Source organism: Corapipo altera, unplaced genomic scaffold (genome assembly GCF_003945725.1).
Source record: "Corapipo altera isolate COAL_440 unplaced genomic scaffold, ASM394572v1 49, whole genome shotgun sequence".
Classification (NCBI taxonomy): Eukaryota; Metazoa; Chordata; class Aves; order Passeriformes; family Pipridae; genus Corapipo; species Corapipo altera.
The window spans coordinates 7,010,397-7,035,226 of NW_020884879.1; the positions used below are offsets into that span (position 1 = coordinate 7,010,397).

Sequence of the window (24,830 nt, forward strand, 5' to 3'; positions counted from 1 at the left end):
TAGTTAGTAGAGAACAAATCAGAAACTATCAATGCATGGCAACATAACATTTCTTCGGGAATGATCACCACGTGCCATCTTTTCTCACAGTAAACTGGTTAACTTGTTGTCACTGCTGGCCTTGAAATTTTACTTTGAAAGCTCCTCAGAACCAGAGACTACAAACTTTAACAGTCCTTGAGAAAGCATGTTTGATTGTCCAGTAAAATCCCCACAAATTGTACTAGTGTACGACAGTATATCATATATTACAACAGTATTTCAACATACAGGAAAGAACCCCAAAGCAATGTAAGAGTCTGAAAAGAAAATCCAGTCATACCTGTGTTTTAAGCTCTCCCAAATAAGCTCGGAACAGTTTATCAGAATTGTTAATCATGTCACTAGGCTGGACTTCTCCCAAAACTCCCAAAAGCTCATAAATCTTCTCCAGTACTAGAAAGTAATTTATAATTATTAATTACTGAAATAATTACTCTGACATTTCCATCAAAATTCCCATGTAACTTGCAACTATGAGGAAACCATCCCTGATGGTTTAATTGAATATTTTTGTGTGGTAAAGACAGGTCATTATAACATACATACATACATATATATACATACATATATATATACAGTACAATGTGAGATGCATCCTCCTCTCACATCAGTAAGTTAAACACATTTACTATTTTTAAACATAGCTCAAAAAACTGATTAATAAAGGCCATATCCACCGAGGAAGCATTTGCTACTAATCCAAGTCTGCTGCTGGCCTTGAGGTTTTACTGTGACTTTTAAGTACCACGGGGGTTAAGGCCAACAGCAAGCAGAAGTTTCTAGGCTTGAGATCAGACTGGAGGATTCTACATAGGCACAGCAAGTTTTGTGAGGGCTAGACCTGACAAGCCAAGATTTCAGCTGTAACTAGCCAAGACAATCAAACTAGAGCTCATAGTAGTCTGCCCAAGATCATAAATAACATAATTAGGCAAGGCGGGAAATCCTGAGTTCACATTAGGGGTGACCAATGCAGGAACTATCACACTAAAACTGCAGCTTTGAGGACAAGACTGGCCAGGGTTAGAACATAGTTACAAAGAGTTTTAGAGTCATACAAACATTTAGGTGACAATGTACCTCTAAGATCATGAAGTCCAACCATTAACCCAGTACTGCCAAGCCTACCACTAAACCGTGTCCCTAAACACTGTATCTCCATATCTTTCAAACATCTCCAGGGATGGTGACTCCACCACTTCCCTGGGCAGCCTGTTCCAATGCCTGACCACCCCTTCTGTGAATTAATTTTTTCCTAATATCCAATCTAAACCTCCCGTGGTGCAACTCACGGCCATTTCCTCTTGTCCTCCCATTAGTTGCCTGGAAGAAGAGACTGACCCCTACCTTCCTACAACCTCCATTCAGATAGTTGTAGAGTGATAAGGTCCTCCCCTGAGCTTCCTTTCCTTCAGGCTAAACAACCCCAGTTCCCTCAGCCTGCTGTTGATCAGCACCCTGAGCAACTGAGCTGGAGTTGACATGAACTTCTACAGGAATGGGCAGTCTCTGCTTTTGCTAAGAGCACCCACTGGAGGAACCAGTACTACTCTTAAGGCTCAAAGTTATAAGGGTATGTGTGTGTGTGTGTGTGTGTGTGTGTGTGTGTGTAGTTATAAACCAGACACAAGAGTAACTTCAAAGGTTCAGCTACACCAGGTTAGCACTGAACCTGGGAAAAAAATTAAATCTAAGAATCTAGCAATGTTAAGTTGGTTACTGACAAGAAAGCTGGAATTACTTTCAGGATTTAGGCATTCAGGACCTAATTATAATATGTAAGACATGAAAATACTTTTTGTTGGGAATCCTAAGCCAGATCTATGGTTAAATTCAGTATGAACTGCCACCACTGAATGCAACTATATGATTTCTTCTGCATGTTAGATCATACATATATACAGGTTGGCTAATAAGCAGCTAACTCCTTGGCCATGATCAGAAGACCTGAACAAATTTCACTACTACTTTTTTAAATTTTTAAACACACACACTTGCCATGGGAATAACAACTACACATTTCCATGGGGTATAATTCAAGAAAAACTGAATGTAAATAAAACACAGAAAACTGACAGAAAAACTAAAGCCTACCTGTATCGGGAATTTTACTTTTTGTACCAAGCTCCCCATAAAATTTATTAAATATCTCCCCAACCTTCATTTCTTCCATCAGACAGGAACATCGTAAACTTTGGAGCAACTAAGATAGAAAAAATAAGGAAAAAAAGAAAACTCAGGAGAAGCATTAATATCACTAACACAATACTACTTGGTTTAAATAAAAATACAGTTCATACACGTTCCTTCAGCTTAAGTATGTAAGTATGCTAGTCAATGAAAGAGATTTAAGGTGACCGAGCTGGGAAAGATTAACAGTATGAAATCTACTTTAACAATAAACTACCTTCCTAAACATGCATAAATACAAAATTTTTAACTTTACAACATAATTTATATATATATATATATATATATATAGGTGTGTGCTCTTGTGAGGTGTCTGTGTATATATATACATACACACACCTCACAAGAGCACAGGCTTAGCAAGTCTGCAATATCTTTTATCATATTGTATTTATCTCCTTGCTGGTATAAAGCCAATCAAATTCACAGAACTGACTCCGAATAACTCAGAAGGGATGGTTTTTTTTCTCATAAACAAAACTAAGTAAGAGCAAAAGCATTTGCAAAACAAGGGTCTAATGCATTCTAAGGAAGCACATTGTAAAATTATGCAGTAACTAAACTTCTAAAAAAAAAGTCTGTCTTCTCCACACCTTTCACATACTCTATTATAATATTACATATAATACATATTTTAAACCAAGAATACAATTGAACTGCAAAATTTCTCCTTAAATAACTGTAATTAACTGAGAGATCTGCAACTGCCCCCAAAACAACTCTGTCTTGCTCTAGCAGATGAAGGAACAATGCGCTTACATCCTAAACAATCTACTGGAGAATACTGAAGACAATCCGTTGTTAAGGCATATCTCTTTCTAACATCTAAATATTACACTATCACTATTCTCGTGCTACCGCAGATTACAAATTTTCTGCATGATATAGGATAACTGCAGCAATACAAGAGATTTTCTACTGTTTTCTAGAAACAAGAGAGGTTTATAAAATGCATTTTACCTTCATCAGAAGTTCCAGTGCTGCGACTTTACATTTTGCTGCTCTCTCTTTTGTATAGACACTAAGACAAGTTTGCTACATAGGAAAGAAAACAGGAAATTAAATTACTTGTAAGTAGAGAAGGAAATTCAAAGATAACGCATATTCATCTACCTCTCTAAAGTATCTGTTCCTCACAAGCTCACAGTTTTTAAAAAAAGACTAAAACAGTATCTAGTCCCCAAAGTGGCCTGACAATGACAATATTGCAGCACTGTCTGACACAATAACAAATCCCAACTCCAGCAAAGAAATTGCAGTTTCTGAAGTAAAAGGCAAACATAGCACATTCTCCCCCTCTAATGTACTGTCATTTCTTACAGTAAGTAACTATTAATTTGAGATCAGAAACTTCAGTGGTCAAGCATTTCTGTGCGAAGCAATGTACAGCTCTTCAGCACTCCAGACTCAATGAACCTCATTTTTAGAGTTATTGTAATTACCACTAATTTCTGTATAACAACTTAGCAGGAGAAATTTTTAAAAAACTGATATTTAAAATTAACCACCACCTCTAGAAACAAGCTTAGTTTGTATAAATTAAAAGTTATAACTATTACTTTCAATGTCAATAAGTAATTTTCAGACTCAATACCTATTAAGTTCTATTAAAAAAATTTAATAAAATTAAGTCTATAATTAAAGAAACAATTCCACACTTTTCTGTGGTATGAATTACACTCCATGTCAACCAAGTTATTTCAGGTCTAACAAGAACAGTAGAGATGGGAGGTGTGCAAGATAGCTAGGAATCTGTTTTGGTATGAGCCCCACCTGAATTGTTTCAACTACCTGGCAAAGGCCCTTATGAAACAACTTTCCTTTACCTACCTTAATATTACAGGCATAGGGATGAACTTTGTCACCAGCTTTTTCCATAAAGACGCAAAGAAACTTCAACGCTTCTTCCCTGCAATCTCGAAACTGACAGTTTAAAACAAAACAAAAAAATTAAAGCATATAATAAGTTGTTCACTTAGCACTATCTCAACACTACTTCAACAATTAAAGTTTACCAACTCACCTCCTCAATGCTGAGGGATCTGTGGATAAAGACGAGTAAGCCATGCTCTTGGGAGAACACCAGGGACAGGTGCAGCGCTGCAAAACAAAGGAAGCATCAGGTGGCTGGTTTCCTTGCTGGGGAAGGGAGGGCTGCACAACACCCAGCCCATCCCCGGGGGCTGCAGGTGCCTTAACGCCTCGGGCACGACTGATGGTTGTCACCAGAAAAACCACAACACAGTGTGAGTGCCACCGACCTCCCCATGGCCTCGGGTGCAGGGCTTGTGCCAGTGCCCTCCCAGTTGAGCCTGCCCCTGCTCGGGGCCGAGGGGGAGCCGACCTGGGGGCAGCTCAGAGAGGGGCGCGCATGAAGTGCTTTTACTCGGATAAATGGTTTATCTGGGGCAAGAGACCGTCCCTCCCTCGGAATACACCTTTTTTGCCACAGCAGTGACACAAAGTGTGGAGTGAAGCGCCGTGGCCGCCCCGCAGTTCCGCCGCCCCGGTGCGTGTGTCCCCGGCACCACCGAGCCCCCCCAAAGCCGAGCACTCGCTGTCCGACTCCAGCGCGGGGGCGGCCGCTTCAAGCCCCACTCAAACCCCCTCGCCGCCACCCCCGAGGGGCCGGGCCCGCGGGCGCACCCTGCTCGCCGCTGTCCAGGCTGGTGAGGCAGGTCTCGGCCAGGCTGCGGAGCAGGCTGTACCCGTGCAGGGCATCGCCGGGCTGCAGGCAGCGGTGCAGCTGCAGCAGGTACTGCCGCACCCCGGCCATGCCGACCCGGCCGCTCCCCGAGCGCGGCGCGGAAGCGGGCGGGAGGGACCCGCCCCCGGGAGCATCCAACGCAGCCAAGAGGGGGGACACGGACAGCTGAACGCGGGAGGGGGGGGGGGGGGGGGGGGGGGGGGGGCAGGAGAATCCTCAGCTAGAGCATTCCGGGAGGGAGGAATGAGGGGTGGTGGCAGGGAAGGGCGTTTCGGGGTATCTTTGCGTGTCTCGTCGCAGGATGGACTCAGGGCGCACACATTTAACACCACAGAATGGGTAAGGCTGGGAGGGACCACCGTGGGTTATCTGGTCCAACCTCTCTCCTCAAGCAGGGTTATCCCAAAGCATAGGATTGTGTCTAGACAGTTGTTGAGGATCTCCAGCGAGGGAAACTCCACAGCCTCTCTGGGCAATCTGTTGCAGTGCACAGTACCTCACACAATAAACAAGTTCCTCCTCATATTCAGGTGGAACTTCATGTGCATCATTTTCTGCCCGTTGCCTTATCCTACTGCTTGGCACCACCGAGAATGGCCTGGCTCCACCCTCTTGACACCTCTCAAGTCATTTCTTCTCAAGGCTGAACAGGCCCAGCTCCCTCAGCCTTTCCTCGTAAGAGAGAAGCTACAGTCCCTTAAGCATCTCAGTCGCCCTCCGCTGGGCCCGCTCCAGGAGCTGCCTGTCCCTCGTACTGAGGAGCCCAGACCGGGATACGGTAATATCAGATACAGCGGTGGTTCCCCCTCTGCTCAGAATGGACCGCTCCGACCTCCCCACGCCTCCCTGCAGCACTACTTTTGCCGCGAAATTCGGCCCGGTGCGGGCAGTTCCACTCTGGACTGAGGGGGGTGTGCGATGTGGCAGTCCTGAGGGCAGCCTCCGTATCGTAGTACAAACAGTATCCTGCCTTATACTTCTCCCTCTGCTGTTGCAGGTCAAGCAGGGCGCGGATTATACCTCGCGGGTTCGGAGCGTTTATCTCCTTCCTCCTTCCCTTCTCCCATCCGCATCCCCCCTTTCTGCCTCCGTTGGGTGCTCCTGTCGCGGTCGCGCCTCGCTATTGGCCAGAAAGCCCGCGAGAGCGCGCGCACGCCGCAGGCTTCGGCGCGGAGGGTCCCGGTGTCTCCGTGCCCGCTGAGGTGGGAGGGGGCGCTGGGCGGGGGGGGGGGCGCTGCCGGCGAGGGAGGGACAGGGAGGGAAACCCGCCGGTCTGGGATCGGGGCTCGGCGGGTGGCGGGGCGCCCGCCGCGCTCATCCTTCTCGCCGACTCCCCGCAGGTAGGACCGTCGCGGGAGCCGCAGCAGCGCCATGTCGTCTCCGGCCTCCACCCCCAGCAGCCGCCGCGGCAAGCGCGGCCGGGGCAGCAACCCCCCGACTCGTAAGTGGCGGGAAGGCGCTGGCGGGGCGGGGGCCGCGGGGAGCGGGCTGCCCGCCGCGCCCCGGGGGTGTTTTCCCGGCGCCTCCGCTTCGGTGCGCCTGGTGCGGCGGCCCGGCCAATTGTAATGCCGGCCCCGGGTCCGCTTGTGTCTTGCAGCGCAAGATGTTCGCTCTCCTCCTTCCCAGAAGCGTCGGGCGGACGACTCCACCTCCACCGGGGACCTGCAGCCCATGCCCACGTCGCCGGCCGCCGACGTGCAGAGCCCCGGCGCCGCCGACGCGCTGTTCTCCAGCCCCCCTCAGTTCCGCCACTCCGGTACGCTGGGCTGGGGGGGCTGTGCTGGGCTGTGCTGGGCTGTGCTGGCCGCCGTGATACAGCCTGGGAGCTGCCTGCGCTGCTCTGTGGCGAGCTGGTGTACAGAATGGACCTGGCTGGAAAATACCTGAGGAGAAAATTAGTGTTGTCTGAAGTTTCTCATTTGATTTTAGCATATTAGACGCTACAGAAGCTCAGTCAGCGTCAGGGGTGCAGATCGCTATTGTAGCTTCCCATACTACATGGGAGTATGTATCGGCGATTATACCTTAATTTTTTTCTCTCGTGTATTTCTAGAAATAATAAAGCTATTACTGCAGAAAGAATTAGGTTGCTAGCCATAAAAAGCTTTAATTGCTTATATATATATAGGATCGTTTTTAATTCCAGTAGCTTTTAATTGTGTCACTTGCTTTACAGCCTCCAAAATACTGAAAAATGTGTTTCATCTAAAATGCTGTATATTTTTTATGCTTGAACATAAATGTAGTTTTAAATTGCAGTACTGCTCAAGTTTTCTAGTGAAGCTTTACTAGCACTTGGGATCCTTGAGAAGAGATAATGCAAAGAAAAGTTCTAGAGAGACTTGCAACACCTTTATTGTTTGTTTTGACAAAACACTGGAATTGATGCCGCTCATTGATGCCACTCATTTTATGACAGTAGAGTTAAAAGAACTATGAGACAAATGCAGAGGCTGAATTTTAGTCCTTTCTCAGTGTAAAATGTCTTGATAATCATTACAAAACACTTCCCTTTATAGCTATTCCTCTTGACTTCGATATCAGTTCACCTTTGACTTACGGCACACCCAGCTCCAGGGTAGAGGGTACTCCACGGAGCGGTGTCCGAGGAACTCCCGTTAGGCAGAGGCCAGATCTTGGGTCTGCCCGTAAAGCCAGACAAGTTGATTTACACTCAGACGGGGTAGGTACATGTCTCAGATCTTGTATCTGACAGCTTCTTTTTGAAGATGAACCCATATTTGCAGATGCTCAATTTGTTTCCATGCAGCTGCCTGAGGATATAGTAGCAACCAAGCAATCTCTTGGACAAAGGCTTGTTATTTGGGGAACCGATGTTAATGTAGCCACATGCAAAGAAAAATTCCAGGTAGGTTAACAACCTGCTTTTCTTTTTTTTTTTCAATAAAAAGCTAGTTTGACTTAAATATTAGTTGAATCTGATACAAAGTAAGCGTTTCTACTACTTATTCTGTTTATCTTTCCTGTCTGTCTCCCTGTTACCCCTAACATTTAGAGATTTCTTCAGCGCTTTATCGATCCGCTGGATAAAGAGGATGAAGACATTGGCTTGGATCTCAATGAGCCACGCTATATGCAGCGACTTCAAGAGGTACTTGAAAGGCACTGAAATCTAACTTTTCTTTTTCAGTCTTGCATGCCATTGAGCTAAAGATTTCTAAACTCCCTTGTAGATTAATATTGTTGGGGAACCGTTCCTGAACGTAAACTGTGATCATCTAAGATCATTTGATGAAAATCTCTACAGGCAACTGATCTGCTACCCTCAGGTGAAGTAGTGCACTTGTTTTCTGGCTTTCAAGTGGCCCTTTCATATTTTTGGGACTTAATATGTTTGTTTAAATGCAATGTGTACTTTGTATGTTCAGTGCCATCTCAGTGGCTTCTTTATTTTACTTAATATAAAATGTCTTGTATCATAGTAGTTGATCGTGGATACAGTGGGTGCCTCATGCATGCAAAGTTAACCAGTGATCTGCAATATCTAGTCTTGTGCTTCCCTCCTTCCCCTTGCAATACTGAAGTAAATGAATGAATCCAATCTGAACAGCAAGTTTTCTGTTACATAGGAAAATGCTCAGATGGCGTAACTTTTTAGTAATTCATGGCTGATCAGCACCACATTAAATGCTTTATGCAAAATTACTTCACTCTGTGATGATTTTTTTTTTAATTTGTAAGCTTAACTGCTTTTAACAATTTTATACAGGAAGTTATCCCAACATTTGACATGGCTGCCAATGAGATATTTTTTGATCGTTACCCTGATTCAATACTAGAACATCAAATTCAAGTAAGGCCATATAATGCATTGAAGACTAGGAATATGAGAAGTCTAAACCCTGAAGGTAAACTCTTTGCTTACCATGTCAGAAAAGGATCTCAATTATATATACTTAAAGAATGCTAGCCTAGGATTACATTAAGGCCATATAAAACTACTTGTGGTCCATGCAGACCAATGTCTTCTGTTCATATGTCTGTTTCAGAAACAAATACTTTAGAGCCTATATGCAGAATGATCTATTCATAAAGGAAATCTTTCCTGTCATCAGCTACTCAGGTTCTTAGTTCTGCAAGTGCAAAGAATTCTTTTGTGTAAACACTCCTGTAAATTAGAATATTTGTGCTATGCATTTATGATTCTTTTTGCTTTTTCTGAAACAAAATCCAAGTACCTAACTGAATGTCTACCTCCTGCCTAAAAACTAATCTAACATGAAATTTCGAAGCTTATTTAAATTTTAGGAGTATGAAGTCATGACAGGAGTCTCTATAATTTTGTAGACATTGATCAACTCATCACCATCAGTGGTATGGTCATCAGAAGCTCTCAGCTAATTCCTGAGATGCAGGAAGCATTCTTTAAATGCCAAGTTTGCGCTTTCACCACCAGAGTAGAAATCGATCGTGGCAGGATTGCTGAACCATCAGTGTGCAAGAACTGTAACACAACGCACAGTATGGCATTGATTCACAATCGATCCATGTTCTCTGACAAACAGATGGTATGTTGGCTTAGTAGTGGCTAAATAAAACAGTTTTTATTTCTTTTCTCCTCCACCTTCCTAAAATCATCAGTATTATTAATTATGTATCTTGTGACTGAATGTTTTGGAAAGCGAAAGTGTTTTGGAACATGAAAGTGGGTGAAAAAAATTAGTGAAATGGTAAATCTGCTTTGGAGAAGAAATGCATTAAAAGGATGAAATGAAGTATGCACACTTCTTAATGTTTGTACATGGAAACCCCTTTATGTCCCTTTTTATCTAGACTAGATGAGCCTTGTATGTAACGGCATTTTAGCCACACCAGCAATCAGCAGAATTCTCATTTTCATCATGTCTTTTAATCAGTAATCAGTTTTGCTGTTTGGGTGGGGATATGTTGTTCTTCAGCAATGTTCCTCATTCAAATGATGCTGAAGACTGTGCTAATACAAAAATCTTTGGTCTGCTCTGTGGAAAAGCTTCAGGTTTTTGAAACTGAAACTTAAGTGGTTTTTTTTTTTTTCTTTTGCTAGGTCAAACTGCAGGAGTCTCCTGAAGATATGCCAGCTGGGCAGACCCCACATACAGTTGTGCTGTTTGCTCACAATGACCTTGTTGATAAAGTGCAGCCAGGTGACAGAGTTAATGTCACAGGTAAAATTTGGTTTGAGTATTTGCATCCTTCTTTTTCACTGATCATAATTATCTCTAAAGGGACCTGATGGGATGCACCTGCAAGAGCTGGGAGCTGGACACTTTCTTTGTAAGGCCACTCAATCTTTGAAAAGTCATGATGACTGGCTGAGATCCTGGAAAAAAGCCAGATGTCACTCCCTAGAGTAAGGAGGAGACCTAGGGAACTGCAAGTCAGCCAGCCTCATCTTGACCCCTGGGGAAGGTGATAGAGCTAATAATCCTGGAAACCTTTTCTAACTGGGACAGTGTTGTGGTGCACCATCAGCAAACTTGTAGACAGAAGCAAAACTAGAAGGCAGCAGTGCTTGATAGACCACATGGCTGTGGTCCCAAGAGCCTCCTGGGCTGCATTAGGAGTACTGCCAGCAGGTTGGGGGAGTACTGGGTCCAGCTGTGGGGTCTCCTAGTGCAAGGGAGACATGAACATACAGGAGTGAATTTGCAAAGGGCTGTGATCATGACAGGAACCTCTGTCATACACGGAAAGGCTGAGAAAGCTGGGACTGCTCAGCCTGGAGAACAGAAGGCTCGGGGATTTTAGCAGTGTGTTTTTAAGTACCTGATTGGTGTGGGTGGAGGGCTGGTAGTGTCAAGAAGGCAAAGCCACACTCTTCTTAGCGATGCCCAGTGGCATGCAGAGGGCACAAGGTGAAATACAGGAAATTCCAGTTAAAAAAGTTAAAAATAAGAACTTTTTTACTGTTTGGGTGGTCACGCCCTGGCACGCGTTGCCTAGAGAGGCTGTGTGGAGTCTCCATCCTTAAAGGTACCGAAAATCCCACTGGACACAGCCTTTGGCAGCCTGTTCCAGTTGACTCCAGTTTGAGTCCATGGTTATATTAGACAGTCTCCAGCTTGTCTGACCTTGATGATTCAGGCATTCTGAAACTGTAGGTGAAGAAGAGGCAGTATCTTAAATAGTGCAGTCAGGAGAGTGATAAGATAATGTAGAGTAGTAGGTCTTGTGATACTTTAACCACATTTTATAAACCACTTTCCTTTAAAAGAACTGCTGTACTGCTAGCTGCTCGAGATGTATTAGAAAGCTGCTAAAAAAACCTTCAAAACGGGGGAAAGGCTGACTAGACACTGGAACAGGAATTTTGAATGCATCAAGCCTTAATTATCTTTCAAAAAATGCTTAAGTGTTTTTATTGTTGAAAACACTTCTGGTACGAATGTTAAACACATACATGTACCTGCAAATATAGGGTCTAGATGACTTAAATATGTTCCACTGCCTTCTGTGTGACTTATACTGAGAAATAAACTGACCAAAGTATTTAGGCTGTTTTGAAAACCTGTGCTCTTCAAGGGAACTTATAAAATTTGTTGGGGTTGGGATTATCACATTTCTCCATATCTAATGCTGCGATTCAAATTTGTTTTAGGTATCTACCGGGCAGTCCCAATTCGAGTTAATCCACGTGTCAGCAGTGTACAATCCGTGTATAAGACCCACATTGATGTCATACACTATCGCAAGACAGATTCAAAACGCCTGCATGGTGTCGATGAGGAGACGGAGCAAAAAATGTTTACAGAGGAACGTGTGAAAATTCTCAAAGAGCTTTCTAAAAAAGCAGACATATATGAGAGACTTTCTTTAGCATTGGCTCCGAGTATCTATGAGCACGAAGATATCAAAAAGGTAAGAGAATTTATTTTTCTCTTGTAAGACATGTATTTGTATGTCAGTATTTTGTATGTGAGTATATTTGTCATTATTGTTTGTTCTAAAAATACCCTGAAGCTTAAAAATTCAAAAAATTGTATCTTGAGCAGTCTTAAAATGTTGTGGTCTTGTCAGGATTAGAGGTTGATTCTAAGTGTATTTTAATTCTTTCCATGGTATTAAGGAGTGCTAATTAGAGGAAAGATACTGAAAAGGTAGGAAGGCAACAGAATGGGGAAAACTTAATTGCAGGATGCATCTTGGACATTTCATAAATGTTCAGATTACTGATGATGAAAGAAAAATAAGTAGCTGTAACATAGTAAGTGCTTGCTCACAAGAGAACACTAGCTTTAAAATGACATTTGATTGAATTATGGGGTATCAAAACATTTACTTAGATGTATCCAAGAATGGACTCTTCTAATAAAGTGTTCAACTGAGGTACTACAAAATCATTGCAAAAACTGCAATTAGTAGCAGGTCTCAAGGCATTATCAGGCATCAAACAATCCTTTTCAAGTATATTTCTTTGGGGTTTTTTTATAGATTTATACATTATCACAGTTCACAGGTTTCTGAAAATTGAATTCAAAACCATACTATAATTTTCTGCTGGAATGGAAATACAGTAATGATTATTCCATTTGTTGATACCTTCTCAACACACTAATAAGGCACATCAAGTCTAGTGACTGGTGGAGTTGAGGAAAGCTGAGGACCCTTCATCAAGGGAGATTCTTTAAGTTCCAACCTGAAGGTTCTTTATAATTACTGATCATGTTTTACTGACTGCTTCAAGTTGCTTTAAGTGAATGAGAACAGAACTAATGCTCACTCCATGCCTCCACAAGGTTTCTCTACTGTAAGAAGTTGTGCAGAAGCTTTAAATGAAATAGTGTATGGTTTTCCTTGCTGTTTCCAGCCATCATTGTCACTGATTAGCACTTCTTTTCATTGACTTTCTAGCATATATATCCTGCTAGAGGAAAAAACATGCAGAGAGAATACTGGGAAATAGTGAAATTTTAATCTAGTAAAGTTGAAAAGGAAAAAACAAATCCTTCTTGATAATTCTCGCTAATAAAATTACAAGCATGTATTTATACTAATAATTCCAATACTTTCAAAATACTGGAAGGTAGTTACTTTAATTTCTTTACTAACACAGGAAGTATAAGCTTACTTTAGGAAATATAAAGGAGGAAGTGTTGGTAAATTCCAATGAAATAAGAGACCTTACACTACACCTTTATGAGCAAGAAAAGAACTTTAATGTTGTGAATGCAGTAAAGCAGTTTGCCTGAAAAGAAAATGACAAATGAAACTTTTCTAATGATTTGAAATAGTACTTTGGTCCTAGATTAAATATAGCCTTAGGGAAAACAATAGTCTATTCTGCCTTTTGTATTGTTAGCAGAATTTCTTGTCAGATTTTTTGATTACCTAAGTTTTGGAACGGATTTGGAACTAATCTAACTTCAGACTTCAATTAGAAGCTGAGTTTTGTAGGACCTAGCAGTTTAACTATATGTTTGCAATGAACTGGAATTGAGGATGTGTATAAAGAATGAACCCTTTTAAAAGATATCTAGAACCAGTTTCAAGTGTTTCGTTTCATGTCTGAGTTGTGGTAATTTTAGTACTATTTTGGTTTATTACATGTTTCAGTTGAACAGTTGAATAGCTAAGAGAGCAAATCCAAGACATGATGTTTTGATTTTTATAGGGTATCCTGCTTCAGCTTTTTGGGGGATCAAGAAAGGATTTTACTCACACAGGAAGAGGCAATTTTCGTGCAGAGATCAACATTCTTCTCTGTGGTGATCCTGGTACTAGCAAATCACAGCTGCTCCAGTATGTGTATAACCTGGTTCCTCGAGGCCAGTATACTTCTGGCAAAGGCTCAAGTGCAGTTGGTCTTACTGCATATGTGATGAAGGATCCAGAAACACGGCAACTGGTTCTTCAGACAGGTGCTCTAGTCCTTAGTGACAATGGCATTTGCTGCATTGATGAGTTTGACAAAATGAGTGAAAGCACAAGATCAGTTCTACATGAAGTAATGGAACAACAGACACTCTCCATTGCAAAGGTAAATATTTGTTTAAATCTTTCAGAGCAGACTGAAGTATCCCTAGAGGCTTTTGCTCTTGCTTTACTCAAAGGCTTTTGTAGTGCAGTTTTTTACTGCAGAACCCATCTAAGAACATTGGTGATCTCATGAAGTTGGGGGGAAAAGGGTTTTGGTGGCACATAGATGCAGCTGCTTTCAGAAGTGTTTTTTCATTTTGACAGGCTGGAATTATTTGCCAGCTGAACGCCCGTACGTCTATCCTGGCAGCAGCTAACCCTATAGAGTCACAGTGGAATCCGAAAAAGACTACTATTGAAAACATTCAGCTTCCTCATACACTCTTGTCAAGGTACTGAACTCCTGCCTTGCATGTCTCATTTTCAGGAGATGTTTTACTTCCTCTTGTGGAAATGGTTAAATATAGTAGAACAGAACAACTCTGTTGCTTGCAGCATAGTGGAAAACTTTTTTAACACCTATTTTAAATGCTATTCTTACAGCTTCTGTATGAGCAGGGAACTGCTTTTTGGTCTTTGCATGCTGACTTTGAACAGCAGGCGCGAGAAGATCTATAGGATCTCTCTCTTTAATTCTATATTGTTTCATAATCATCTCCTAGAAAAGAGCTGTTCTGAATCTTAGGGTATTGATAACTTCCACAAAAACTCAGGATGCTTTTCTTAGCTTCATAAAGCTTTTAAAGTGAAACATGATGATCGGGGAAGTTGCAGCAGAGGTGACAGAATCTGAAGATCTGTGCCTGCTTCATATTGCTCTGTAAACTTAGCTGGGGAAGTGGCAATGCTAGCCAGTCATTTGGGCATAGCTGTTGGAGCCACATTTAGTGTCTGCTGACAGAAACGTTAACTATGTTCTGCAATTTTATCTCGTTAGGAATTCCCACACTAACTGCAAATTTGAAGTACACTGATAGTATATGGGATATCCCGAGTACACACGGCTTAGATTTCAATTAAGAGCTACTTAATTTAACCACTTAATAACAGATGGTACCTTAGTGCAGGTGTACTGGATGAAACTAGGCTTGAGCAGCATCTCAATTCCACCTCTTACTGGATTTAATCTTACAAAAATAAATTATTGGCTGGCTAAAAATACATTATTCATGTCTGCTTATAGTTGAGACTACTTGAATATATTGTTTGCAGAATTAGAAACCATTTTCTTCAGGATTAAACTACAAGTGCTTTTTTATTTATTCATTATTTGTTTACTTGGGGGGGGTTATATGCTTAATTAATTAGGTACGTGCCATCTTTGCTGTTCCCTTTCAGGATAGTTTCTTTAGTAGCAGTTTGTTCTGTGCATTTGTTATGTGGGGGGATTTTTTGCTTGTGGCAGGGGTACTTTTTTGGTGTGTGGGTTTCTTTTTAAGAAAACAAAACTGTCAGCCTTGAACATGGCATCTGAATTTTTCATAATGTACCTCACTTTAAAAATTTCAAGTCCATAAGATGAAAGCAAATCCATTGTGCTGTTCTATACTTTGAGAATTCATGGAAAATTTTCTTTTCAGTTAATTAGAACAGCTTTTATTTAGAGCAGGAATTAGGAGTCTGGTAACTCCTACCTGTATCTGTTAAGTCAACCCCTGTAAAAACCAATTACCTAAATGACAAGAAGGTCTGCACACTAATGCTGGTTACTTATCCCATTCAGATTTGACTTGATCTTTTTGATGTTGGATCCACGTGATGAAGCTTATGACAGACGTCTTGCTCGCCATTTGGTTTCACTGTACTACCAAAGTGAAGAGAAGATGGAGGAGGAATACATGGATATGGCAGTATTGAGGGATTACATTGCATATGCTCGTAGTTATGTAAATCCCAGATTAAGTGAAGAAGCAAGCCAAGCCCTTATTGAGGTAAAGGAGTTGCTAACAGAATGTTCAGAGTCTTTCCTGACTGGTCAGAAGCGAAATTCCGTAGCGTGTATACTCTTATCTACATACAGCTTTTCTGTAAGATCCTGAAAAGTTTTTGAAATCCAACAGCATTTAAAAGGAAAAAGGGATCAGATTAGAACTCATTCTGCACTCTCACGTTTAGCTTTCAGAGGTGTTGGTTTGATTCCATCACATAAAACACATTAAATTCTACTGAAACAAAATAAATGTGTCATTACAGACAGAAGTACTGCTATGTAAGACTAGTCCTACATTCTTAAAGTGATTGAAAACTTGATTTGTTACTGTGGCCTAATTGCTTTATAACGGAAAGAAGTAACGTGATGTGGTTATCTGTCACTACAGAAGAATTGTGAAGGCGTATGAGCAGAAATGCAGGACTTGGAATGGGTTACCAGAATTGTTCGTGTTCTGAAATAAGAGGTGTGGGATGAAGTGGACTCTGAAAAAGACTGAATATAACAAGATTTACCGAAGTATTTAACAACTGTCTCCTTTTCAGGCATACGTGGACATGAGGAAGATTGGTAGTGGCAGGGGAATGGTTTCTGCATACCCTCGACAGCTTGAGTCCCTGATCCGGCTGGCAGAGGCGCACGCCAAGGTGCGCTTTTCAGAGAAAGTTGAAACAATTGATGTAGAAGAAGCAAGACGCCTCCATCGGGAAGCACTGAAACAGTCTGCTACTGATCCAAGGACTGGAATTGTGGACATATCCATTCTCACTACAGGTTTGTGTTTTCACAGTGTCAAAGCTGGGCTGGTGTTGGGCTTTTGTAATTTTTAGAATGTAATTTAACTTGTCCTCTTTAGTTGATTACTAAAAGGTATTTTCTTTCCTTCTATAAGGAATGAGCGCAACAGCTCGTAAGCGGAAAGAGGAACTGGCTCAAGCCTTAAGGAAGCTTATCCAGTCAAAGGGTAAATCACCATCTTTGAAGTACCAACAGCTTTTCGATGATCTCCGAGCCCAGTCTGATACAGTAAGTTTCCTGCTTTGTTTTTACATTTTCATTAATTTTTAAAAGCATGTTTTTCCAAATGAATGTTCTTGTCCTCAAATCACGTTACGGAGGGAAAGGGAAACATGAACTTTCTCTGTCTGCGTGACTAGAAAGCCAGTTCTACTACAGATACAGCAAATTCAACTCATTTATCTTAAGTTTATTCTGGCTTCTGAATTAGCAAACTCAGCTTCAGGGTTCCAGGTCAGGTTTCCAATTGCAAAAAGAACAAATAAAAATTTAAGAAAAGAAAACAAAAGAAAATTGGTTAAAAGTAAGGAATTTTTACTGTCTTTGAAATATTACCCCATCTTTATTTGATTTGCTTCTTTTCTTCAAGGCTGTCACGAAGGAAATGTTCGAAGAAGCACTTCGTGCCTTGGCTGATGATGACTTCTTGACTGTGACTGGAAAGACTGTGAGACTGCTGTGAGTTAACCTATCTGTGGAAGGCCGCTGTCACGACTTCTACTTCGCCTTACCTAAGATAGTGTCAGTCTGCAAGATCTTTGAGATTGGGACTATCATTTGCTATGACAGGCATAGCCTTTCCTTGCCAGCCAACTGTCATGGCTTTACTTTGCCTTACTATATTGCCAGTCTGCAAAATTTTCAAGATTAGGGCTATCATTTGCTATGACAAGTGTAGTGACAGTTAAGTGGCACTTCTGTCATTTCAAGATATTACCGAGGACCTAAAAAATCCTCATCTGAATAATGCTATTTACATTTTAGCTAAATGTAATTACTAGTATGTCAAGTGCTATGTGTTTTTATGAGGTTTTTTAGAACGTGCTAACCATGTTGCGTGTATTTCCAATTGAATTGTAAAAATTCCTCTAAGTGACTTTTTAGTAAATAGTTTGACTATTAGTGTTGCTGTAATCTGAAATAAAGTTATTTGACTTAAAAGGGCTCTTTAGCATTCATTTCAAGTAAAAATTAGCGTATCCTGTGCTGAGCACTTTTCAGTATAGAATTCTGAAATTTTTCAGAAGTTCTTTGTGACAGCATAAAAGGAGCTTTGCTTTTTTCCTTTTTTGTTTGTTTGTGGTTTTGTTTGTTTTTTTTGTTTGCTTTGTTTGACTTGAGTGCACTGTGGAAGTATCCTCAATGTAAAAAAGGCAGATTCTACTTGAAACCACATTTCCTTGCTTCAGTTTTAAGTATGACTGGATAAATTAGGATGCCCACCTTTGGTGTAATGGTATATGATCAGTTCTGAAAGAACAAGGTCCAGTAGCATGACTGGAAAATCTTCCCACACTGTATCTGGGGTAGATTGAGCTATTGCACATCAGTAGCTGCTATTTTCACAGCTGCATTAGCAGGAGTTCCCAAATTCACTTTGGTACAGACAACACCAGGCTCATCTCGCCAGCTCACTTAGCTCTTTTAAGCTAAGTTATTCCTGTGTTCTGTGCTACTGCTTCTAACAGAATGGAAGCAACTGTCCCCCAAAAAGGAGGGGCCCTTAAAACCAATTTTTTCTTGCTGCTGGCTCATTATTTGATCAAGATACTGTTTACCTTTAGTTGAATTTTCACTGATTTGCTTTTTAGTAGAAGGAAGAAACAGTCTAACCTACAGTAAACATACAGTATATGTTGGAAGGATCAAGTTAATCCACAGCCATCTCTCCCCAGTCTTGTTTATTAGTATGCAAGTCACTATCACCTCATCTTCCTGGGTTTTAGGGACTGGAAGGATGTAGTTCTTGTGGTGCTTTTCTGTAGAGGAAGTCTAGGTTCCCTGACTCAAGTCTTAAAAGTTTGATACAAGTAAGCTTAGATCCCAGGAGCTTGACATTTCTCTTCAAAAGACGTCTGTGAAATAAAATTCCAAACTCCCTTAAATTCCAGGATCATAAAGGCAAGTGGCACTTGCCTTGTGGGATCTTATTTTCCTCTCTGCTATGTTATTTATGTATTTTGCTTAGAATACAACAGTCTAATGATGTCTTCCTTCCTTCCCCATTGGACCAAATCTTTAGTTCACAGTTACTATCTGCCTTTTAGGTGAGACTGATACAGTTCTAAGCTTTTTACTTTCTAAAAACATCACTTGCATACTTTTTTCATTGACACTGGTCCCTAAAGTACTACTTCAGTTCATAAACCTTTCTCTCCCCTGTTTTTCTATTCTCATAAGCTGTAAGACTGTCCTTCTGAACTACCCGGAACCTTCTCTTGTCAGACAAAACAGCACCAACAAAGTTTCTTAAACATGTTTTTGAGCTGAAGAAAGTTGATATGGTATTTAAAAAAAATAAATATAATGGATCTGACTACATCAGCAACATTCCTCAAAATTGTCAATATGGAAGCTATTACTGTAAGACAGAAATTGGGTTGTTCATCTCCTTGCAAATTTTTAATGCATATTGAATTGTGTAGCCACAAACAAGTGTTATGGGAAAGGGAAAGAAGTGTTGTGTGTTAAACAAATTTCAGCTCCCTTTTGAGTTAACATGACTCTTAATTCACCATATTCTAATTATTTGATTGGTTTTTTGGTTGCCTTTTATTTTTTAAGTAAAATGCTCATTAAGAATTGCTCTATTTAGTGTTTACAGGGTTACTTGCAGAATAATCCCACTAGATGGCTCTTAAAGCCTGGGTATAGTAGTTGCTAGAGTTGATTTATTTTCAGTCTGTAGTGGGTTTTTGTTTAGTTGGGTATTTTTAATAATCAAGGACTTCAAGTGTCACTCTGTAATTAGGTAGATAGAATGGAAATGTTTGTAAACAGTCTTTTCTTGAAAATAACAATTACAAGATCTTAAACATCCTAATTTGAAAGGTACACAAAGCAAAAGGAAGATGAAATTTACTTAAGCTGTGTCCTTACTTTATGCAACAGTGTTAAACTCTGTATCATAATTTACTGCTGTATTTACCCTATGCTTTTAGTAGTTATAATTAAGCTTATTTAAAAAATTCAAGTCATTTAAAGACTGGAATATGCAACCAGGGGAAAGCACTCCTGCCAGAAACTTGATATTCTTAACACCAGAAACAACATATAAGAAAGGCATTAAAGTCTTACACATTCTACAAAAGGCATTAAAAAAAGTTACAAGCCTTCTGGCAGAAGTTATTTGTAGTAAGTCACTTTGAGAATCATAGAGCCACAAAAGTTGGAAAAGACCTCCAAGACCATAACATCTAACCTTTGACCTAATTCCACCCTGCCCACTAAACCATATTGTAAAGTTTTTTTGAACAATTCCAGGGATGGTGACTCCCACCAGTTCTTTGGAGCCTGTTCCAATGCTTAACCACTCTTTCAGTGAAGAAATTTTTCCTAATATCCAACTTGAACCTCCTCTGTTGCAAGTTGAGGCCATTTCCTCTTGTCCTATTGCTAGTTACCTGGAAGAAGAGGCTAATCCTCACCTTACTACAACCTCCTTTCGGGTAGTTGGTAGAGGGCAATATGGTCTCCCCTAAGCCCTCTTTCCTCCAGGCTAAACAACCCCAGCTCCCTCAGCTGCTCCTCGTAGGATCTGTGCTCCAGACTCTTCTCTGGCTCCACTGCCCTTCTCTGGACATGCTCCAGCACCTCAATGTCCCTCTTGTAGTGAGGGGCCCAGAACTGAAATGAGGTGCAGCCTCACCAGTGCCCAGTATAGGGAAACAATCACTGTCCTTGTCCTGCTGGCCACACTATTGCTGATGCAGGCCAGGATGCCATTGGCCTTCTTGGCCACCTGGGCACACTGCTGGCTCATGTTCAGATGGCTGTTGACCAGGACCCACAAGTCCTTTTCTGATAGGCAGCTTTCCAGCCACTCTTTCCCCAGCCCACAGTGCTGCCTGGGGGTGTTGTGACTCAAGTGCAAGGACCTGGCACTTGACCTGGTTGAACCTCATACCATTGGCCTTGGCCCATTGATCCAGCCTATCAAGATCCCTCTGCTCTGGAGAGCCTTTCTGCTCTCCAGCAGATCCACACTCCTGCCCAATTTGGTATTGTCTGCGAACTGACTGAGCATGGATTTGATCCCCTCATCCAGATCATGGATAAACATATTAAACTGGACTGGCTCCAAAAGAACCAGCTGAAGTGACCAGTACAAGATAAAACTGAAGAATGTCATTTGCTACCACTGTTACTGGTTTCAAAGCTGGTACTTCAATTCTCTGCAAGCACAGATTTGACTGGAAAGTGACTCAATGCTAGTAGTCATCCCTAGTTTTGTTAGGCACTTCAGGAACAGATGTCATCTAAGTGATAAACACCTGACAAGGTTATCACATGCACATCGTAACTGAGATAGTGTAATCCATAAGACTATGTTCAGCCTCATCAAACTTCAGTCTTATTTTTGGTAGTCACTTTGGAGTTGCAGTATTATCTTCCTAGAAGGCGCTAGGACTTTAGGAATCTCAGGAGAAGAAAATCTCAGGAATCTCAGGAAAGTGCACTGAAGACTGCATGTCAAATAGCTGGTCAGGGAAGTGATTCTATCCCACTTTTGAACTGTATTTATCCCATTTTTAACTAGAGCTGCTTTGTAACTTGCTGTCTGGATACAGCAATATGGACTGAAGAAAATAAGCATTCTGCATTTTTTTTCTGGCTCAGCAAGATCACATGTAGTCTTGCAAAAATACATGTATAATTTACTTTAAAAGCATGGAATTCATCATCTGTGAGGTAAAATGACAGTCAATATGGAAGCTGTCATCTAATTCTCAGGTTTGCATGGCCACCTTACGACAATGTTTATAGGCAGCCTGACACCAGCTTGAACTATTTAATTCTCAAAACCAAAAAACTTAGTTACTTGTGAGTTGTAAGGCTTTGAAAATGCAGTTTGTCTATGCAATAAGCACTCCCAGAATCCCCTTGTGACTGGCATCTTTGGACTCCAAATTAATAAGGAAAACAAGAGCATTATATTTGCTACAATGAAAAATAGTAATTCATGAAATCTGAGCAGAAGACCTACTAATCATATTTATGTAATTGCTGTGTAATTATTCTGCAGAACCCTAAAGCTTTCTGTGCCCTACATTTTGATTGCAGAGAAAATATTCACTTGGTTAGTTCAGTGATTCCTGATCATGCCCCACCTTTCAACTCGATAGGGTAGGATTAGGTTTGGACTGCTTTTCCTGAATTTGAGGCTCTTTTCTAATGAAGCATAGAGTTCCAATTACCATATTTTGTGAGTGCTAATCACATCAGGGAACTGCTGTAATGCCTGTATAATCTGTTTTGGTAGTCTTGTTACATCTTCAGGTTAAATTGTTGCTTTTATAAACACGATTAAACCCCCCCCCCAAATTTTTGATTGGGTTTTGTGGTGCAACTATTTCTTAACTATTATCATACAAACTTCTTTCTAGTATGAAGCAGGCTTTTAATTGGTGCAACTTACTGACCAATTTGTATCAGATTTCCTATGCATCAACGTAAGACCTCTTTGTCACTGTTGACCGAGGATCAAATGCTTGATATTAGAGGTTACCTCTAATAATTAAAACCTTTCCTAGCTCTGAAGGAAAAGTGATGCAGTCTTTGGTAGCCTTGTTTATTGAAGATAACTAGGTCAAATAGTATCTAAACTCTTAAAAATACAAATAACTTGGTGTATGAAAGCTACTAAACTTTCTTATGTGGAAGACAGATCAGAGAGTATATCTAATGGCTCCTAAAAGAAATGTTAGGAAGTAGAGGAGCTTTTACCCTCCCTCCATTTTAAGAAGTTGACTTTAGTACAGTCCCGGTGCAAGTTGTTTTCTGACTTCAGCTGTCCAATTCTTAAGAGATACTAAAAAGCTGTTTTTCCTTCTAATAGTCTTTCATAGTGCCCAGTGCTGTAGTACTCAAATGTAATTTCTTCCCCCAATCCCCAAAGTCGTAACCACAACAGACCACTCAACAATGAAGAAATGGTTGGCACAAGCTTACTGAATTGGAAGCCAGGGAATATTTTCTTCCTGGTTCTACTTCTTAGCCAGTTTTTTCCAGTCACCAGTCTTTTCCAGCAGCACCAGATCCTGACTTGAACCAGGAGAATGCAAATACCATTCCAGAATATAACTGCATGTTACTACATCCATTATTTAAAGCCAGAGAGAATTAAGAGAGAATTGAGCCTACATATCCATGCACAAAATGTCCATCAAGTGAGCTGAGCTCCAATAATACAGTAAGGTTAGGCTGGCTACCTGCATTGGTATTTATGTCCTTGTCTCAGTTTTAGTCAGATAGTATGTGATCTTTGCTTTTCTGTACATGTATGTGTGGATGGGAAGATGAAGAAATGGGAGGCACCCCCATCATCCAGCTAGTTCTTAGTCTATCTTTTGGAACGCAAAGAACAAGCTCTTAAGCTTGTACTTGGTAACAATAAAGCTCAAAGAACATTTATATAGAGAGATTTTTTTTCCCCTTTCTGGGCATCTCTCCTTACAGTATCTTTGTAAATAGTCCTGTCAACATCTGCTTGGTTGACAGTTCCACTCAAGTTCCACCACTGTATAAGACCTAAATACCAGCATCACACAGTTTCTGCCATTTTAAAAAAGTATTTGCCTCAGTAACCCTTGTTAGAAGAGTCTCATGAAATCTATATGACACATAAACACTCCATCCAAACTGAAATCAATATAAACAAATGAATACGAAGTAAACTTTGTTCTGGGCGTGATCCATCTTTTCATACAGAGGCTAGCTGTAGAAATCCACCTAAATACCTCCTTATTGTTCTTGATGTCCTCTCAATAATGGAAAAGAGAAGCTTCAAGCTGATCAGAAAGCTAAGCAAGCTCAACACTGTTTAAACTGCATATATGAGAATAACCCCAACAGGTAAGCTATTTCCCCTGGGATAATATTCCCAAGTGCATGGTATTGGTGATTTTTTAACAGAAAAGTACAATGCTATGTTGACCTTCCTCAGCTGTACAAAGCAGCTTTATATGGTCTATTTCAATGCAACAAGCAGGTTAGAATCCTTGCATAACTGTTTCAGCAAAACTTGAAGGTGGATGTTACTAAGAAATATTCCAAACTGTACCCTGCCTTCACTTCATGAAGAGGAAAAAAAACAGTCTATTCACTTATTTGAAGTGATCTTGGAATATACCCAGTGGCCATTGTAAAAATATGGTGAATCTTTTTTTACCTCTGAAAAGACTTATCACTAGATATTCCTGAGACAGATGTCTCAGTTACCTTTGTCCACACTTCTTACAACAGTTGATAAGAAATCACAGGTTTGACAACATAGATGTTTTTGTTATTGTTGAGCGGTGCTCACACCAAGGCCTTTTCTGCTTTTGTACTGCCACACTGGCAAGGAAGTTGGGGGTGCATGGGAGGCTGGGAGGAGACACAACTGGGACAGGTGACCCAAACTGACCGAATGGATACTCCATACCATATGACATCATGCTCAGTATATAAAGTGGGAAGAAGGAGGAAAGGGGGAAACATTTGCAGTGATGGCATCCATCTTCCCAAGTAAACATCACACATGATAGCGCTCTGCTCTCCTGGAGATGGCTGAACACCTGCCTGCCCACGAGAAGCAGTGAATTAATTCCTTGTTTTGCTTTGCTTGTGTGCAAGGCTTTTGCTTTCTCTATCAAGCTCTTCTTTATCTCAACCCACGAGTTTTCTGGCTTTTACCCTTCGATTCTCTCCCCAAGCCCCCTGGTGGAGTGAGCGAGCAGCTGCGTGGGGCTTGGTGGCTGGCTGGGGTTAAACCACGACACGTTGTTTTTCACAAAGCCTGTGAAAATGCTATACTGTAGAATTCTCTTCCTGCTAAATTTGACTTACACCCTCCTGGAAGAGTCAATAGTCACAACAGAATTGACATACACACTTTTACAAGCCTGATTTTGGTAGTAAAGCACGCAGAGGAAGGGAAGGAAGAAGGAAAGACGTGAATTTTACCCCGTTTAGAAACAAAATTGTCGTTTCACCGAGCTGGGTACACATTTTGTTCGGTAATTTCTACGTGTAGTCGTAACAATT

General features: G+C 41.1%; 2 protein-coding genes across 3 annotated transcripts in view; one reads left to right on the plus strand and one right to left on the minus strand.

The window, feature by feature from the left end:
- Positions 1-5,013, minus strand: part of PRKDC (protein kinase, DNA-activated, catalytic subunit) — an 83,863-nt gene extending 78,850 nt beyond the window's left edge. For both annotated transcript variants that reach the window (XM_027638615.1, XM_027638613.1), the window contains exons 1-6: positions 4,879-5,013; positions 4,256-4,332; positions 4,063-4,155; positions 3,193-3,267; positions 2,137-2,245; positions 323-435 (exon numbers count right to left, since the gene is read on the minus strand). In XM_027638615.1, the coding sequence (XP_027494416.1) occupies positions 323-435; positions 2,137-2,245; positions 3,193-3,267; positions 4,063-4,155; positions 4,256-4,332; positions 4,879-5,008 (597 nt within the window). In that variant the 5' untranslated portion in view covers positions 5,009-5,013. The remainder of the gene's footprint in view (positions 1-322; positions 436-2,136; positions 2,246-3,192; positions 3,268-4,062; positions 4,156-4,255; positions 4,333-4,878) is intronic.
- A 1,269-nt stretch (positions 5,014-6,282) lies between these two features.
- On the plus strand, positions 6,283-17,744 carry MCM4 (minichromosome maintenance complex component 4). The gene is made up of 16 exons (XM_027638894.1): positions 6,283-6,380; positions 6,537-6,695; positions 7,459-7,622; positions 7,710-7,808; positions 7,956-8,051; positions 8,134-8,229; positions 8,670-8,808; positions 9,248-9,468; positions 9,984-10,104; positions 11,538-11,797; positions 13,551-13,916; positions 14,120-14,247; positions 15,579-15,786; positions 16,331-16,559; positions 16,678-16,811; positions 17,173-17,744. The coding sequence occupies exons 1-16, from the start codon at positions 6,311-6,313 to the stop codon at positions 17,263-17,265; spliced, it is 2,583 nt and encodes an 860-aa protein (XP_027494695.1). The 5' UTR covers positions 6,283-6,310; the 3' UTR covers positions 17,266-17,744.
- The last annotated feature ends 7,086 nt before the right edge of the window (positions 17,745-24,830 follow it).

Coding starts and splice junctions, on each gene's coding strand:
- MCM4 (XM_027638894.1), top strand. CDS start 6,311: ATGTCGTCTCCGGCCTCCACCCCCAGCAGCCGCCGCGGCAAGCGCGGC. Junction 6,381..6,536: donor GGGCAGCAACCCCCCGACTC/GTAAGTGGCGGG, acceptor TGTGTCTTGCAG/CGCAAGATGTTCGCTCTCCT. Junction 8,230..8,669: donor AACTGATCTGCTACCCTCAG/GTGAAGTAGTGC, acceptor AATTTTATACAG/GAAGTTATCCCAACATTTGA.